The following is a 12,039-nucleotide window of genomic DNA, read 5'->3' as shown; positions in this document are numbered from 1 at the left end:
ACACAAAGAATTTCTGAAAGAAAAGTAGCAGTAGTTAGAATATGTAAGATAAATTATAAAGATTTGTTGATATTTTAATGGAGAAACATAACAAGAAAAAAAGTACTTTCAAAATACAACATCATTACCAAAATACATGCAAATATTTCCACAAAGTAATGTTTTTCATTTTACCAGCCTTCTTAAAATTTTCATTCTGAAATCCTGACATATTCTAGTGTAGTTTATAAAATAGTCATTCTATCTATCATTTCACTGACCCACATCAACTGGTCCATTCATAAGCATTTTGTTATATACACAGTCCTTCAGGGCTAATAATTTAATATTTAATCTTAATTGGCAACAAGTTTAGTGCAAATAAAATGGTATGTAGCAGCTTGAAAAATTCCTAGTGGGGAGTCATTCTCCTCTTAATCCTTATTGCTTCCCCAGACTGAAACAATCTCTTTTATAAGTATGAAGGTTGGTCATTCAAACCTATTGAAAACTAATTAATCATCATCCTGGGTTTTTGTTACATGGGGCTTTTCTATTAAAAATGCTTTCTGTCACTATGCATAGGAACCATGAGTTTATTTATGTCTGGTATGTTCACCTTTGAGTTGATACAAGAAAACTATCTCAGCCATCAATTATGAGCCCTGGTGGTATAGTGTGTTATGTGTTGGGTTGCTGACTGAAAGGTCAGCAGTTGAATCCATCCATCCATCCACCTGTTTCTTCAAGGGACAAAGAGGAGGCAGCCTATTCCCAGGAAGACTTAACAGCCACAGAAACTGGATGGAGGGTTGCCATGAATTGTAATCAACTCAACAGGAGGGGTTTTTTAAATATCAATCATTTGCTTCTCCAATCACTGGAAAAGATTTTTAAAAGTCACTAATCACTTCACACTTTTAATCATCATGAGTCATACCCAAAAACTTGGAGACAAGGTTGAGGAATTTCTACTCAAACCCTACTCTCCAGTGATATTTTTTTATTTCACTGCTTTAAATGTCAAAAAGAGCCATCTGATTTTAAATATGCTGCTTACTACTTCTAGCCAAGGCTCAGTCTTCAAAAGAGACTAAGAAGAAGCTAGAGAGCTACCAGCTAAAGAGGATTTAGGGTGAGTTTTCTCAATTTCTCTCTTCTGCTAAGATATCTGCTTACTCCCTAGTCAAAGCTTGGGATAGATGCATAGGGAAATAATGTAGCTTACCGCAAGGAAAGAGGAAGAATGCCTCCTGGGTTTTGGGTACCTAATTCTACCACTTGCTTAGATTTCATTCTCTGGTGGCTTAGGTGTAAGGAGTTGTTCTGCCAACCCAAAGCCATAAGTTTCAAATCCACTAGCAGCTCTACTGGAGATAGATGTGAAATCTCCTACCCTGTGATTTATTGCCTCTGAAAACCCATTAGAGGGTCAGTTCTGAGTCTGTTCCCACTCGATGTACATAACAAGGACTTGAACCTTCAGCCTTGAGTGACCCTTGGGGTCTATAAAATTCACCTGACCTCTCTCTTTACCAACTCCTCAGCAGTGTCCCCGTTCCCTCTGACTTTTCTTGCTGACTGGCTCTAGAGGGTGTGATGCCTGCAGGTGGGAGAGAGGGGCCCACCTTAGTCACTATGCCCTTCTCGTTCCCAGAATTTTTCATACTGGTTAGCCGATTTCCATTTGCTGTGCTGACTTTTGAGTAATGCAGCCAGAGAAGTCTTCCGGGTAACATGTCTAGATACTTCCCGGCTCTTGAATTTCCTGGTGGGGGAAGAACTTCGGACTAAGGGATGGACAGGGAAGATGGGCTTGCCCCTAGGAGTTCCCAGGAGCTGCCATATTTCCCCAGAGGTATTGCTGGTCAGATACTGCCATGGCTTCTTGCCACTGTTGTCCCGGACATTTACTCGTGAAGACAACCTTTGCACTAGCACTCTGATGACCCCTTGGTGGCCATGAATGGCTGCAAGATGCAGTGGGGTATAACCACAACTGGACCTCACGTTGACATCAAGAGTTATTCCTGCCTTCTGTGCACCAGAGACCAGCTGCTGTAGGACCCTGAAGGCACCATGCTTGGCCATCCAGTGCAAGGCAGTGTACCCAGTCAAGAAGTCTCTGTACAAAGCCAGGTGGGGGTCCTCCCGGAATAAGGTCAGCACGCACGTCCAGGAGCCACCGGCAAGCTTCACAATCCACTCATGCTCCCTGGCATCTAGGGGCACCAGGGACGACTTGTGCTCAGGCCTGTGCACACCCAAAGCTGCAGGCCCCATCCTACTGGGAGCCCAAGAGTTGCTTGCCCGATCCTGCTCAGTAACAACACCCTTCCCTTCTGCAGGTTTTGATAGGAAGGCAGCGTCCGTCCTTGGGCTGGGCATTGCCCCTGCCCTGGAGGTTCTTCGGGAGCGAGGTGGGCCTCTGCTCCTTTTGAGCAAGTCTTCATCAAGCGCCTCCTCATCAGAGGACGACAATTTGGCCCTGTCTGCCCGAGACCTTCTCCTGAAGGATCGCCTTAACTTGGAAGCTGGCCAGGGCAAATGTTCCTGGGGGTGGCCTGCCAGGTCATTGGTCTCCTCCGGGACTTGCTGAGCGTTGTGGTCACTCCCTCTGCTCCTGCGGCTCTGGGGGCTCCTGCCCGGACTGCCCTCCTTGGGAGATGCAAAAATGTCTTCCGCGGGATTCCCGAGTCTTTCCCGAAGTGGGGAGCTCTGGGCCACCTGCAGGCCATCTTCAGAGCCCCCAGGGGACTCTTTGGGCCCGCTACTGCTCTCCTCACTGTCGTGGCTCTCCTGGTCCACAAAGTCGTCCAGATCCTGTAGAGATAACTGACAGCGGATGCTGCGAAAGACTGACATGGGAGGGTCGCGGGGGCCGGATTCTGAGGACACTTCGGGTACAACTGGAAAGAGAGAGTGAGAGGCAGTAGAGGCTCCCGACAGCGGCAGCTGGAGGAAATTGTCTGGCAGTATGGACCAGGCCCGCGTGGGACCCTGGTCCCGAGCCTCGGGCACCTGGGGGTGTCTGGCCACCCACTCTAGAGTGCGCCGCTGCTGCTGCTCTCGAAGAGTGGAAGAGAGCAGGGCGCTCAGGGCCCATGGCTCCCACTGCTCTTCCGGAGGAGAAAGCCGAGAAGGAGGAGCCGGTGGAGAAGACGCGCTGTCCGCAGCCTCGACGGTAGTAGGAGGTGAGAAGGCAGCTGCAGGGTCGGGCGCCGGCTCAGCAGGCTCCCGCCCGGCTTTCAGTACCGGTTCCGCCGGCTCCGAGGCAGGCTCTGCGGCCTCTGGCGCGCGTGCAGGGGGCTCCCCTTCTAGCCTCGGCTCGGGAGCCCCGCGCTCACCCCGGGCAGGCGGAGCCGGCGCCTCCTCCTTCCCCACCGCAGTGGCGGGACCCCGGAACGCGTCCAGGTGCTGCTCTCCTGGGATCCCCTGCAAGCGGTTCTGTTGACATTCCCAGCAGCAGCGGCCCTGCGTCCCCGCCGCCGCACACCGCGCTTGGTTCCCAGCGGCAGCGGCAGCGTCTGCAGCCGGTGACCCCGGCGCCCTCTGGCCCGAGACGACCCTTCGCCTGCCGCCTCCGGGGCCCGCCTCCTGGGCGCTAGTGGCCGGGAGTCCATTGCAACCTGCGTCCGAGACTCGTGCGCCAGCCCCTGGCGGCTCCTCCCCTCGCTCCTGGCCGCGCCGCCGGCCGGGCTGCTGATGCCTCCCGCGCGCGCCTCTCGGGGCGCAGGGAGCAGCTCCTCCCGCAGGGGCGGTGTCCGCCAGCTGGTCGCGAGGTCGCTGAAGCCCTTCCTCCCCTAAAAGGTCCCGGTACCTCCTCTTGAGCACCACGCACTTGGTGCCGTCGGGGTCCTGGCGCACTGCGGCGACCGAGTTAACGAAGCGCTTAAAGAGCTCGCGGCGGTGCTGGTGCTCGCTGGGGGGCGCGTCGGGGTCTCGGAGGAAGCTCTTGAAGTGGCTCAGCAGGGCGGCATTGGTCACTCGGCCCCCTGCTTGGCACAGAAAATCCAGAAGTGCCTCCTGGCTCAGCTCCAGGGCCATAGCTGCCTGGGCCCCGGTCTCCCGGCCGTCTGCGCCTCACCTACTGTGCGCCCTCCCCCGCCAGCAGAAACCCTGGCCGGGCGGGTGTCACCTGCGCCCCGGGCAGGTCCACCCGCCTCCATCAGGCACGGAGCCTGGCGCTGCCAGCAGTCCCCAAGCGCGCCAGGAGGGCCGAGGGTCCCTCGAGGGGCGACTCTCAGCTCTGTCTTTGCGCGCAGCCAGGGGGTGGCAGAGGGTGGCTCCCAGGCTGCCTGGGCGCGACGCGGACCTCTCGGAGCGAGTCTCTGCAGCCAAAGTTCCCGGGATAGGTCCGAATCGGTTTCACCTGCGCCCTGGCTACGCCTCCTCTCCGGCTCTGGGGGAAGGGCTCGGTCCGCCTCCTCATGTCCCTCCGCCCTCTGAGGTCCCCTCCACCCGCTGCCACCCATCCCAGATGAGTCAGGCTGGCCAGAGCCCGGCACCGCGCGGGTAGGTGAGCTTGGCAGGAAGTGGAAGCGGGCAGCGAGCCGCTCTGCAGGACGCGCAGCAGCGCCCGCCGAGAGAGTGGAAGGCAGGTAGGCGATCGGCCGGCCGCCTCTTTGGGTCGCCGCCACCTAGGAAACGAAAGCGACACAGGATCCGTCCCTGCCCTCCCCTGGAGCTGCGGAGATTAGGGCTGAGAGCTGCAGCTGCAGGAAGGTGCGGATTAACCCGCTCTACGCGGTCGAGGTGCCTTTTAAAATTACTAATTCTATGAGGGAAAGACATTTCAGATTCCCTGAGGCCATACTGAGGTCTCAGAAACTCACTTTGCCATTCTTGATAAAGAGGTATTACCAGAGGCCACTCCTGGGACACCAGTTCCAAGGGATCCAAATACATCTAGGTCTGTCTACTGATTAAAGAAGTCACCTTGAATTTACACGCCAGTGTGGATTTCAGCCCTGTTCCGTCATTGTCTCACTCTATGAGGAAGGGGGCCAGAGGGTGAAATAAATCACCATTTGTTAGTTGACTGCCCCAGCAGCTGAAAGGAGCATGTCTGAACAGTTAGAGTATTTGATGCCCAATATGCCCAAGTTACTTGTGCCTGTACATTTACATGTATCAGGATGCCTAATGTTGCATGTTATCAGTTACATTTGATGCCTAATGTTACATGTTATCTCGATGTCCTTGGAGAAGGACATCATGCTTGATAGAGGGTCCAGGGAAAAGAAAAGCCACAATGGGCTCAGACATAGCCAAGATCTGAGGATGGTGAGGGGCCTGGCTCTGCTGTCCTGTTGTTTGTAGGAGCCTACTTAGCTGCACCATACAGTTGTTGTTGTTGTCGATTGCCGTTGAGCACAACTCACACTCATGGTGACTCTATGAACAAAAGGCCTGAAGCCTTTCTATAACTATAGTCATTTTTCAAAGTTCATAGAGTTTCCAGTTGTTTAGGAAGTAGATGCCACTCCTGCTTCCAAACTTGTCTTAAGCTGGGAGCTCCACCAAACACTGTCCACCATGAGTAACCATTACAGCATATGATACTCCAGTGGTACAAGGTTCAGCATCACAGCACCAAACAGTAGTAAAAAAAAAATTTGTTTTATTTACTGGAGAAGATATTTGTACTCTCTTTCTTTATTTGCTTAAGTGATAAAGAATGTAAAGTTTTATTCACATTCAAAATATTGAGTGTTTTACAGGCTATCCTAAATTTGACCACAGGCTGCAAAGGAGCCCTGGAGATGTAGGGATAATATGTTGAACTGTACCCTGAAAGGCAGTCTACTCTCCAGGAGAAAGATGAGCAGTCTCTTCCAGTTAAGACCTACAGGCTCTGAAACCTGATAGAGGGTGGCCTGTGAGTTGGAATCTGCTAGATGGTCCTGGGTTTGCTCCTAATGTAATGGTGGTGGTGGTGCAGGTTAAACATCTAGCTGCTGATCAAAAGAAGGGGAGGGGTTCAAACCAGCTCTGTAGTAAAAGGTGAGTCAGGCTCCTCCTGCAAAGATTTATTGTTGTTAAGCGCCGTCAAGTCAACTATGACTCATAGCAACCTTTTGAACAGATTTGAAACTTGTCCATCCTGTACCATCCTCATGATCTCTGATATGCATGAACCCATTGTTGCAGTCATGGTTTGAATCATCTTCCTTTCTTGCTCCGACCCTCCATCTTTCCCAGCATGGTATCTTTTTCCAAAGACTGGACTCTCCTGACAACATGCCTAAAGTATGTGAAATGAAGTTTCACCATCTTTGTAAAAAGCACCCTGTTTGTACTTCCTCTTCTGATACCACAATTCAAATATATTGATTCTTCTTGTATTATCCTTATTCATTGATAAAATTTGTTGTTGTTACATGCCATCAGTCTCCTACGACCCATAGAGACCCTATGTACAGCAGCTCTGAACCCTGTTCTGTCCTCAGCCAGCCTCACTAATTCTAACACACCAAACCCCATTGCCCCAGTTACTATATCAATCCACTTCATTCAGGGTCTTCCTCTCCTCCACCCTTCTGAGCATGGTGTCCTTCTCCAAGGTCTCTCATGGCCATGTGCCTGAAGTATGTGAGACAGAACTTCAAAATTCTAGCCTCCAAGGAGAAACTTGGTTTCACTCTCTCTAAGACAGACCTATTTGTTTTCTTGGTGGCCCGTGGTATATTCAAGACTCTTCTCCAGCACTACAATTCGAAAGCATCATTTCTTCTTCTGTCATCCTTAGTCATTGTCCAGCTCTCTGATGCATAGCAAGTAATTATGAAGATTTATAGCCTTGGAAACTCTATGAGGCATTTCTATCCAATCCTTTAGTTGTTGTTGTGTGCTGCCATGTTGGAACCACTCATAGCTACACTCCAGTGAGTTTTCAGAAACAGTTAATTTAATCACACAGGAGGAGATTGTGCAGTCTTCTTCTGTGGAGCAGTTGGTGGGTTCTATCCCTGGGCCACCAGAGCTCCCTATAGTAGCACTGTGAGTTAGAATCCACCTCATAGCAGTGGACTTGGTTTTATTTGCTCCCAGCCTAAAGGAGCCCTAAGTAAGCAGTCCAAACCCACTAGATACTCCGCAGAAGAAAATGTGGCAATCTACTTCTATAAACATTTTACAACCTTGGAAGCCGTGGGGGTTATTCATCTTTGTCTTATAGAGTCATATAAGTTGATATCCACGTAACAGCATTGGGTTTGATTTTTAGCTTGATTCCTAACATTAGAATGAACATTATTCTACAATTTTCCTTTGAGGTGCTATGGGCTTCCCTCTAAGTTAGAGTGTGTAAGGATCCCTGTTTATCAGCAGTGGGTTCTTTTTCATACCAGCCCTGACATACCAGCATAACAGAAGGAACCACTGCTTGACTCTTCAGCCAAGGCGCTTCTCAGAGGCAAGAATGGCGAAGATTTGTTGGCATACTTTTGGCATATTGTTAGAAGGACTTATTCTTTGGAAAGAGTTATCATCATGGTTGGAAAGATGGGGTCATGCAACAATGAATGGATTTTTTTTTTAAAGTGAACTGGGATAGGGAGGAAAATGTGCAACAATGAATGAATAAATGAAAATCCAACTTTACTGTAAATTTTTGTTAAAATCACAATAAAAATTTAAGCAAACATCAAATGCTGGTGAGGTTGCAGAGAAAATGGAACCCTTATTCACTGCTGGTGGGTGTGTAAAATGGTGCAACCACTATGGAAGGCTCTATGGTGCTTTCTCAAAAAATTGCAAATATACCATTTGAAGGAGCACACCCATGTTTATTGTAGCTTTGTTCATAATAGCAAAGAGCTGGAAACAATCCAAGTGCCTATCAATAAACTAATGGATAGAGAAGCTCTGGTATATTCACGTAATGGAATAATATGCTGCATTGTGAAATAAAGAACTCATGAAATATTATGCAAAATGTATCACCCTGGAGGACATCATGCTGAGTGAAATATCTCAGTCACAAAAGGACAAATATTGTGTAGGGCCACTATTGTAAAACGGGACTAACATCAGGGTTGAGGGAAGACAGAAAAGGAGGGGAGGGGTGATATATATTGCCTTGAAACAGATGAGGGCGAGAACTGCTTAAAAGGGATATATGAATGGGTATTCTTGTCATTACAGAAGTCCAGAGTGAAGGTTGAATAGTGGATTGGACTTGGGGCGGAGGGAGGGATTGCATAACAATTAAAGAGTTTTTCTGTCTTTTCAAGAAGAGTGAATTGGGGGAAGGGGGTTGATAGGGAGAAAAGTGAAACAGTGAATGACTGGAAACCCTAAGTCTCAGTAAACGTTCATTAAAATTAATTTTTAAAAAATTATATGCAGGATAGATGGAGAATTGATGTCTTTGAGCTGTGGTGCTGGAGAAGAGTATTGAATGTACCATGGACTGCCAAGAAAACAAACAGATACATCCTGGAGAGGGTAGATGGAGAATTGATGTCTTTGAGCTGTGGTGCTGGAGAAGAGTATTGAATGTACCATGGACTGCCAAGAAAACAAACAGATTCATCCTGGTGAGGGTTAAACTGGGCTGCTCCTTGGAGGCAAGGATTCTGGGGCTTCGTCTGACATACTTTGGACATGTTGTAAGGAGGGAGAGGTACCTGGAGAGGGACATCATGCTTGGGAGGGTGGAGGGACCATGCAGAAGAGGAAGACCCTCTATGAGGTGGATTGATTCAGTGACTGGGGTAATTGGGATGGGAGTGTCAGAGGCAGTGCGATTGGCACAGGATAGAGCAGAGTTTAGGGCTGTTGTACATAGGGTCGCTAAGAGTCGCAAGAAACTCGATGGCACATAACAATAACAACAACATATGCCATTACTTAGTTTACAATGCCTCAATCTTAATGGTTCAATATGAAAATGTCAATTTTAAGAATATAAAGTTTGATCTAAGAGTGGCAGTGGTAGAAATGCACATGGAAGTAAAAACCTGTATGAAAATATACAATAAGATATATACAAAATATACAATAAGGTATTTATTTCAACTTATTAATTTGCCAACATTACCGTATAAAGGCAGATTTTGTAAAGGATAAAAAACTTCTTGTTGACCAATAAAATATCACTTGAAGTGACAAAAAAAATAATTAAAATTTTAAAAAAGAAAGATGAGGATCATTGAAAGAGTGAAAGACCCTCAATGGGTGGATTAACCCAGTAACTGCTGCAATGGGCTCAGGGGTGTCAGCAATTGTGAGGATGACATAAGATAGGACAGGGTTCAGTTCTGTTGTTCATAGGGTCACTCTAAGTCATACTCTATGGCATCTAACAACAGCAGCAGTGTCAACCATTGAGGGCCATCCATTTCACTGGCTCAATACTACTGTAAGCATGGTGTCTTTCTCCAAGGATTGGTCCTAACTTGTGAACTGTGATTGTCTTTCTTATTTTTTTCTTCAACCTTGACTTGCTGTGAGTCTTACAGATTTTTTCCTTTTTTATTTTTAAATTTTACATTGGTTTGCATGCAGAGTTTTTATACATTGTGTTTCACACTATCTTTCATTCAACATTGCGCTTCACATAATCATTCTCATTCACTATGTTTTATAAAATCAATCACCATTGAACCATGCCCGTCATTATTCTGTCTTTCCAGATCCCCACTGGATCTTTCCCCTTTCCTTTACCCCTCTTCTCCCACCAAATTGTGCGACCCTATGATTCCCCCCTGCCCACCCTCACTCCTCTATTCCCACTCCTTCCCACCTCCTTGGATCCTCATACATATTTTACTAGTTAATCCTTCTGTTTTTACAATAATGGTCCTAGCAGTACTTATCCTTATGAGACAGATAGTTCTTTCAGCATAATGCTCTCTAGTCTCTCCTGAGTCATGTAGTAATTTTCAAAATCGTTACTCCTGAGTGCTGCATAGTATTCCATCATGTGGGTCTACCACAATTTCTTAATCCACTCAATTGAGGTTAGACTTTTGGACTGTTTCCATGTTCTGTGATTGTGAAGAACACTGCTGTGAATATATTTCATTTGTGTCTCAGCTCTCTTTTCCTTGGGATATATTCCTAGCAGTGGAATAGCTGGACCGTATGGAATTTCTGTGTTCAAATTTTTGAGGAAATGCCAAACTGCCTTCCAGAATGGTTGTACCATTTTACAATTCCACCAACAGTATGAGAGTTCCTATCTCTTTGCATCCTCTCCAACATTGATTACTTGCTGTCCTATTAAACTTCACCACTGCTACTGGGGTGAGATGGTATCTCATTGTGGTTTTGATTTGCGTCTCTCTTATTTACAGCAAATTGTTTCCCTTAACAAATTATCCTGTTATCCTCCCTTTTTTTTTGTTTGTTTGTTTGTTGTTTCAGCTCTCCATGTGTTTATTCACACAATGCCACTGAGCCTGTAAACCTTTACAGGAGGAGACTGCTCTTTTTGGCTCCTAAGGAGCCCATCTTTCTATCCACAGAAAGCTGGTGGATTCAAACTACCAGATAGGCACCACCACCTTTGGGTTAGCAGAACAACTCCCTACAGACTGTGCCACCAGAGCTCCATTTTGGCGGTAGCTTTTCTTTCATAATCCTCAAGTCTTTGTGTTGGGATCCTGCCTGTGGCTTTCTCTGTTCCGTATCAGTTCTGTATAAATGCCCAACTACTTTTTTCATTGCCCTATCAATTAAACTGCTGATGCTCTAAGTGCATCTTCCATTCTTTTCTTTAATTTGAAGCCTAGAAATTAATTTTTGTTGAGTAAGAACTGAATTTGCAGCAAGTTTTCAGGACGATGACACAAGGAAAGAGTGTCCACCATTATCCCTTGGAACAGCTGATGGATTTAAACTGTCTCTCTTTTGGTTGGCAGTACAGGCCCTTCCCCACCAGGCCACCAGAGCTCGCTCCCTTTCTTTAGATTAGAATTCTCATTTCTTTCAGTCATATGATGCCTCAGACGTGACACTGACTGCAAAGAATGTCTTTTTCTTTTATTAGAATCTTCTCATGCCTTTTCCTTATGTAGTAACTATTTTCTCTTTCCCTATCTTTTATCCGTTTTCTTTCCCATACTCCCTCTATCTTTCCACTTTTCCTTTTCTTTCCCTCTACTATTTTTTTTTTATGTCACAACTACCTGTCCACTTTTGCTGAGGGAGATTCATAAAAGTATGTTGTTAACACAGTTGTCAAGGTATTTTAACATGGTCCAATCTTGGACTCCCACAAAAACCACATCAGCTGGCTTTAAGCCCCCAAGACCACCTGGTTACTTACCTACAAATGATAAAATCCTTGGCTTGAATGTCTCTAGGTCAGAAAGAGGAGCTGGAAACATTTTTTACTAGTTTTTATATTTTCTAGAATGCAAATAAAAAAACTGAGCTGAGATGGGAGCTATGATTTTATGTTGAATCTTTGTATGTAATGTCAAGCCTTTAGAACAGTTGCTGAAATAACAGTGTGCAGATAAGGGCCTCTCCAAAATGTTAAAGAGCAATGGTGGTAGTTCAAAGACTAAGGTGTGTCTGATCCAAGCCATGGTATTTTCAATTGTTTCCTGTGCATTTGAAAGTTGAATAGTAACTAAGGATAATGAGAAAAGAATGAATGTCTTTTAATTGTATGGTTTTGGCAAAGAATAAAAGATGATAAAAGCACTTTGGCAAAAGTGCTGTGATTGGAATAAACTACTCAAGGCTTTCCTTATTCAAGAGGTAAAGGAAGAGGAGTGTCCTCGTGACCCGTAGACCTCATACCTTTTATCAAGATGTTTTTCATTACATAATCAGTAAACTATGTTAACTGGACTCCAAGATGTTTTTTTTACTATCTCTTTTTCTATTTACTGACCTTCACTGTCTCCATAACCACATCTTTATCAGAAGCCAGCTTCAGTGTGGGAGTCAAGGGTATGCTGTCTCAGAGCAGGGGATTTGTCTGTCTTTAACCTAGTCAGTTCCTGTTTGGGCAGCTTAACCCCTTCATATCCCAATGGTTGGCAAAAGAATAAACAAGTCGACCTTGGAGGAAGTGCATTCAGGGTGCTCCTTAGAGTC

The 12,039-nt window shown here is 46.4% G+C and overlaps 1 protein-coding gene across 1 annotated transcript; it reads right to left on the bottom strand.

The window, feature by feature from the left end:
* Positions 1–1,608: 1,608 nt before the first annotated feature.
* Positions 1,609–4,026, bottom strand: SOWAHB (sosondowah ankyrin repeat domain family member B). The gene is made up of 2 exons (XM_006885338.1): positions 3,283–4,026; positions 1,609–3,213 (listed from the first exon to the last, which is right to left on the bottom strand). Exons 1-2 carry the CDS (start codon positions 4,024–4,026, stop codon positions 1,609–1,611), a joined length of 2,349 nt encoding a protein of 782 aa, XP_006885400.1.
* Between the last annotated feature and the right edge of the window lie 8,013 nt (positions 4,027–12,039).

This window comes from Elephantulus edwardii, unplaced genomic scaffold (assembly GCF_000299155.1).
Source record: "Elephantulus edwardii isolate Elephantulus edwardi_28Jun2011 unplaced genomic scaffold, EleEdw1.0 scaffold00042, whole genome shotgun sequence".
Taxonomy (NCBI): domain Eukaryota; kingdom Metazoa; phylum Chordata; class Mammalia; order Macroscelidea; family Macroscelididae; genus Elephantulus; species Elephantulus edwardii.
The sequence above is the reverse complement of the archived record's forward strand: the minus strand, read 5'-3'. Positions and strand labels throughout refer to the sequence as shown.

Bases quoted from the DNA above. Each gene is read 5' to 3' on its own strand.
- SOWAHB (XM_006885338.1), bottom strand. From the start codon at position 4,026: ATGGCCCTGGAGCTGAGCCAGGAGGCACTTCTGGATTTTCTGTGCCAA. The intron at 3,214-3,282 runs GCACGCGCGCCA...GCCGGGCGGGAG, and splicing joins GGCTAGAAGGGGAGCCCCCT to CCTGCTGAGCCGGCGCCCGA.